Source organism: Montipora capricornis, chromosome 1 (assembly GCF_036669925.1).
Source record: "Montipora capricornis isolate CH-2021 chromosome 1, ASM3666992v2, whole genome shotgun sequence".
NCBI classification, from domain to species: domain Eukaryota; kingdom Metazoa; phylum Cnidaria; class Anthozoa; order Scleractinia; family Acroporidae; genus Montipora; species Montipora capricornis.
The window spans coordinates 35,941,396-35,947,476 of NC_090883.1; the positions used below are offsets into that span (position 1 = coordinate 35,941,396).

General features: G+C 38.8%; 1 protein-coding gene across 1 annotated transcript in view; it reads left to right on the forward strand.

Moving 5' to 3' along the window:
• Positions 1 to 929: 929 nt before the first annotated feature.
• Positions 930 to 6,081, forward strand: part of LOC138040535 (coiled-coil domain-containing protein 89-like) — an 11,791-nt gene continuing 6,639 nt past the window's right edge. Inside the window, exons 1-4 of the mRNA XM_068886242.1 lie at positions 930 to 1,256; positions 1,894 to 2,381; positions 3,388 to 3,485; positions 4,886 to 5,022. Coding sequence (XP_068742343.1) covers positions 1,188 to 1,256; positions 1,894 to 2,381; positions 3,388 to 3,485; positions 4,886 to 5,022 — 792 coding nt within the window. The 5' untranslated portion in view covers positions 930 to 1,187. The remainder of the gene's footprint in view (positions 1,257 to 1,893; positions 2,382 to 3,387; positions 3,486 to 4,885; positions 5,023 to 6,081) is intronic.

A 6,081-nucleotide genomic window follows, 5' to 3' on the forward strand; every position in this document is an offset into this window, starting at 1 on the left:
AATAACCTGTGACTTAAGACCTGTGACCGGTGACCTGTGTTTTGTATCTGCGCGTAAAAAGGTTGTTTTTCACCCGCAGTTGCAGCAAAGAGCAATGAACACGTGGTGCTCGATAGCCATGCTGATGAGTGACATGGTTTGCGCATGCATGAGATGTTGCAAGCCGCGGGACTGATGTTAAATAAATCCTTACCAGGAACCCATGACCCGGAGCCTACAACTCTACTGTGTTCGTGTCACGGCGTTTTCACAGACCGATTTATTTTTAGATTGAATTTCCCGCGAATGAGACTCCCACAGGGGCCCGATGACCAATTACAAGAAATTAAGCTGACGTCATAGGGTCATCGAACCGGAACTGCCCTTGTTTTTTCGGGAAAAGATAGTCTAAAAATAGATCGGTCTGTAAAAATGCCCTTACATAGGCCCAGTATGGGTTCCTGTCCTTACTCAGTTATCATCTTCACTGGTGATCATTCGCTTGTAAACGTAGAAAAACTGTCACCTCTGAAGATGTGTGTTGCAACATACGAAATGTTAACCTTAAACAGTGAATGGTTATGTGGTTTGGTCGTGGGAAAGTGGCGAAAAACGAAAAAGGCAAGGGTTTCATGGGACCGTTATACCGGGCAATTGCCTCCCACCAATGAAGCCCGGGCTCGAATCCATTCCACGGATATGATTTTTTTAATTTATTTACTTTCTCTGCTACTACAAGTCCTGGGACACAGTGTCCTAAATTAACGATAATAGTAAATTCAAAGCAAATTAAGAATTAACGATAATCGTTAATTTAGAGAAGAGATCATTTTGATCTTTGACTCGTCACCCCGGCATATGAACCTCCTTTACTCACTTTTCGAACCCAGGCTTCTCACTATCTCTTCCTTCCATGCTGGACCTTAGGCATGGGCACTACTCTTTTTTCTTGGTGATATAAATATTGACTTGACAGCGGGAGTTACTTCATCGGGAGATAGATTCCTGTAATATTTCTACACGTTCAGTGCTAAACGGTTACAATATGCTGCAAGGTCAAGGTTAAAGCTATTCGAATTGCATAAGTCGTCGAAAGCCAGTTGACTTCTGTGTTGACTTATCGTATTTGAGGGAGACTTTCATATAAACTGAAACTTCAAACTCCTTTAACGAAGCTACATGTAATATAATTTTTATGCCTTTTTGCAATGGCTTCAAGTAGTGGATCGGGTGGAAAGTCTCCAAGTAAACTACGGGAGGTGGTGAATTCGTCCAAGGTAGGATACGAAAAATTGAGCGTCTATCTGTCAGAATACATCATGATCACATCACATCTTTGTTTATCCATCGATTGTAAAGCTGATAGCAACTATCTCCGAGCATTTACCCTCCTATTAAACCAGTCAACCAGGCAAGCGGAGAAAAAATTTGAAAGCATGAGATCTACTTGTCCCTGTCGAGCTTGTAGGGGTTTTCTCGAGCCCTGCTTTCTCTTGTGAATTGTAGTGTGTGGGATCTTTAATATCTCACAGGGTTATGACCATTGAAAGGTTTACATAATGTAACATGAAACAAAAATTAATGGTCTCAGTTGTTTGCATGTGTAGCCTGTTCCTGGGGCTCCCAAGTGAAAGCAAAAAAATGTGCAGGAGCTGGTTGAGGCAACAAGGGTGAGCCCCCCAAGGGCCCCCCCCCCCCCCTTCCTCCCTGCCCACCTTACCTAGATCTCAGTTCCTACACATTTTCATGTGTAGTTTCTGCAGTTCAGTTTCCCTACCATCTGAGAGCCTGGAACAGGTTATTGGGTGAGTGAAACTTCTCAGTTCGTTGGGTATCAGATTTCTGCTTTTGTTTCTGTGGTTGAACAGTCGCCGTTGATAAATTATTGTCAAATAATTATCAATTTCCTTCTAGTATGACTGCATGGATTTGCCGGATGAACTGAAAGCTAATCTAGAAAAGCTGAGAGCATTGTCAAAAGATGATTTAACAGAAAATGGACTTTTGCGATCTCGTATTGATCAGCAATGTGAACTTATTTGCATTTTGAAGCAGCGGGCAGATGAATCCTTAAAAAAGGCAATGGCACTTGAAAATCAACATGGTGAGCTTCAGAGACAGAGAGATGATATACTGAGTACATTACATAATGAAACAAGGAAGTTCTCTGTTTTGGAGAAGCGTTTTTCGGTTCTCAACCAGAATCACGAGGAACTTATCAAAATCAAAGACGATTATAAGGCAGAGAATGAAAGACTTAGAATTGAAAATGGTCACCTTAAGAAAGAAAATGAAGGATTGTTTGGTAGTGTGGTAGAGGAGAGGGATTCACAGATTCAGCTACTCAGAGAGGAGGTTAAAGATCTGCAAAGGAAATATCAAACTTCAGTAGAAAAAGAAAGGTAAAGATATGTTACACAGGTATCACTGTTGCCCTTCAGGGAGCTCCTTTTTGTGGTTGCAATGATATGTTGGAATACTGGCACATTATCTATTTTACCCACAACCACCGTCCCCCTGTGTGATAAGATTTAGAGTCACGTATGAGGAGTCAGCTCCTTCTATCTTCTCTCTTGTTGGGATAAAGGTAATAAGCCATTTGCCCAGAAATTCTTATTGATGGAAGTAGATGGTTTTCACTGATAATCTATGAAATGCCAGAAACAAGCCTTTTTACCATGCAGCCAAAAGTTGCAAAAATTCTTGGTCAATTAAGGGTAGAATGATGAGGATGATGAAGACTGGCAGTTGGCAGTTTGTTGAAATGATTATTCTGAGGGAGGTCGATGCAATAGAGTTGTAAAATTAATTTTATGTTTACAATAATATGATAATGATGATAATAATAATAATTTTAATAATAAGAAGAAGAAGAAAAAGAAGAAGAATTTAGCCTGAAGATGAAGAAAGAGTGCTTCGTAATTCATGTGGTGTGCCCATTCAACACTGGAAAAAAGGAATTTAAGCAGGAAGAGAAAAGAAACTACTATACTGAAATACAAACTGTTGAAAGTCTGCAAAGGAGAGAAAAAGAAGTTTGTACTTGTTCCAATATTTATGTGAGCTCTCAGATGTGTGACAGACAATCTGGGAAAGAACTTGAAGGTGATTGGAGTTGAACTTGAGTAGAACCAATGCAAATGACATATCTTTTTGGCTCTGCAGGAATACTTCAGAAAGTGCTAGATACCCACTAGGAAATTTAGGGGTGCTCTTTAAGCTCCGGAATAGAGCCTGATAGGAAGAGCGAATATATCCGGTGATTACCAACACTACCATGAGACATTTATTATAATTATAATATTTTTAAATTATTATTAATAATTATTATCATTATCATTATCATTATCATTATCATTATTCCTTCCTTCAAGCTGTCTTTTAGTGTACTATGCATTAATATCACAGGGCAGTGCTGGAAAATCTATCATCTGTGGAAAAGAAATGCAGTGAACAGGCAAGAGCTTTCCAACAAGAAATTACATTTCTGCAGAAAAATTCAGAAGGTATTTGTCACCATCTAGGGCTGCCATTGTGCCAATAATCATTATGTGATGATCTCCAACCCTCATGTGTTTCAATTCCTTCAGTTTAAGTGTATAGAAATTTCATATTTTCTATTTCATTCGGTCAACATTTATGCGATATACATGTAACTCAAATTCACTTGTAGATCACTTTCATAAATGGCAACCACCTTAACATTCTTCTGTATTTACGTTTGACATACTGCCCTCATTTTGAAACAAAAGTTCTTGCACAAGTTGCTGCTTAAGTGTGATGATCTCTATCGCTCCTTTAAATCGTTGTTACATGACAAATCGACTGATTTTAATCTACCATTATCTAGACCAATGCCGATAAGTTGAAAGTGTAGGTCTGGCTAACTTTTTTCAGGAATACCCAGATACAATCTGTTTTAATCTTTTTTTGCATCCACAGATACCTCTTGCTTTCCAGTTGTATGTGTTCTAATTTGTGAGAATCTTGTGTGTCATCATATTTGCCCAAAATTCATGTAATCACCCTCTTAGTCAAAAAGACTTGTCGAGAGCTTGCAAACTAACTGTGGGCTTATCCTTTAGCTTTCCCCTGAGAAATAAGGCCCCATCTTAAATAAGCCCCCCTCTCTAATAAGCTCCCTTTTTCAAAAGCCCCTTCTCTTTTAAACCCCCTTCCACCCTTCCACCTAAGTTATTTTCCATAACGAAATCGATAAATAATGATAGACTGTATTAATAATAATTAACAATTATTCGCCAAATGCGAAGTGAATATTGGTGAATATTTACCTAGGCGTAGTCGAGGCAAATATTCCCCAATATTTACTGAGCCTGAGGTAAATAATTGTTTTAGTGTAATTTTCAGTGGCGAATATCAAGAAAGTGCAAAACAACGGGCTAAAACAAGATAAAAAGGCACAAAAAGTGCCTGATTGGCTTAGCAACCACACCTCCAAAATGTTTATATTCACCGGGTAGTGCAGTGAATATAACATTAAATTCTTATAATTATTAACTTAAATCACAACGGTAACATTTTGTGGACTGATCCGATATGGTTTATTCACATCCTGGAAGTTCGTATTCGGTCCCCGCAAGTGCATAAAAATGTTGCAAATAACTTTTTTATGTGCAACTTGTATAATGTCACTCAAATCTCAATATTAGACAGGTAAAACATGAAGTAGTGAACCATAACTTTAGTCTGTTTCTTTCTTCCTTTTTTTTTTTGCTACCTGTAATGCATTTCGCTAAATTAAATTAACCCCCCTCTCAAGTATTCCCCCCCCCCCCTCCTTCTGCAAACATGATTGAAATAAAGAAGACCCCCATATGTTCAAAGAAAATAATATTATATTGATGGAAAGACTAGGGATTTTTTTCTTGATTTTTTTTTTTTTTAGAACAACAGAAACAGTCAGGGGAACGGTTTGAATTATTTACTTCAGAAAAAGAAGAAAATGAGAGGAGAGTATTGACATTGGTGAAAGAGAGAGACGATTTTGCTCAACTTGCTCTGCAGAGGGGAAAGGCTTTGGAAGTAAGTCACTCAAATGAGTGTTATTGAGCATAGGACATACAATTTGGAAAACTCTTAAGTGACTTTCGCAAGTTAAGCTAACATTTTGTGGAACTAACTGCATCAAAAGGAGTGAACTATCCCTTTAGTATTTACCAAAATTATCACAATGGAATGAAGAGAAACCCCACAAATTTTTTCCCTGTATTTTCGCACTCTTGCAAATCAGCAACAGATCTACTGCTACCCTTTTTGTTATTAACTGCATTTGTCATATAAGTAAGTACTGCTGTGGCCATTATTTACATCTGCCCTTTTCTTTTCCTCGTATATTTAAGCAATAGACCACAAGTTTTTATGGTAACCGGTCGTTTCGCCTACGGGTCGTTTCGCCTACTGTCTGTTCGCCTACGTATAATGTCGGTTCGCCTACGTCCAATATGTCAGTTCGCTAACGATTCATATGTAAGCTTTAAAACTGAATTGTTTAAAAGTTCTTGTGGAACCTGACTGAAACGAGATGCTTCCGTGAAGCATACACTGGGTTGCCTGTGGTACGTGTTACGGAAAATCAAAAGGCACTGAAATGTGTGGTATTGAAATACAGCATTCCAGTCTCTGAAGAATAACAAATAAAAGAGAAGCGAGAAACATTGGCTTCTGGGCTGACCTGTTGATAATTTTCAAAGTTCCCTCACAACTTCTTTGCACCTTAAGTTTAAGCGTGCCCTCTGAGCATCTGGCAGCTTTGTAATACCAAAGTTCACTGAAGTTAATGGCTGTCCGGCGGGGTTAGTATCTGGATGGGAGACCAAAACAACATACCCCTCAAAAAACGGAAGCATTGGACCGAAAATACTATTAACGCTAACAAATGCTTCGAAGAAGAACGCAAATCTATAAGTTCCTTCGGCCATTTTCTTCGGAACAGAGAGATCGCGAAGCCTGGGGCGAGTTCACAAACCCGCGGGAGAATGACCCGAACAAAATGGCTGAGGGAAGGAAAGAAAATACAAAAAGAACTTACTTATTATCAATCTTTTTCGAAGCATTCCGGTCCACAGCAAAGGAAGGGGCAAT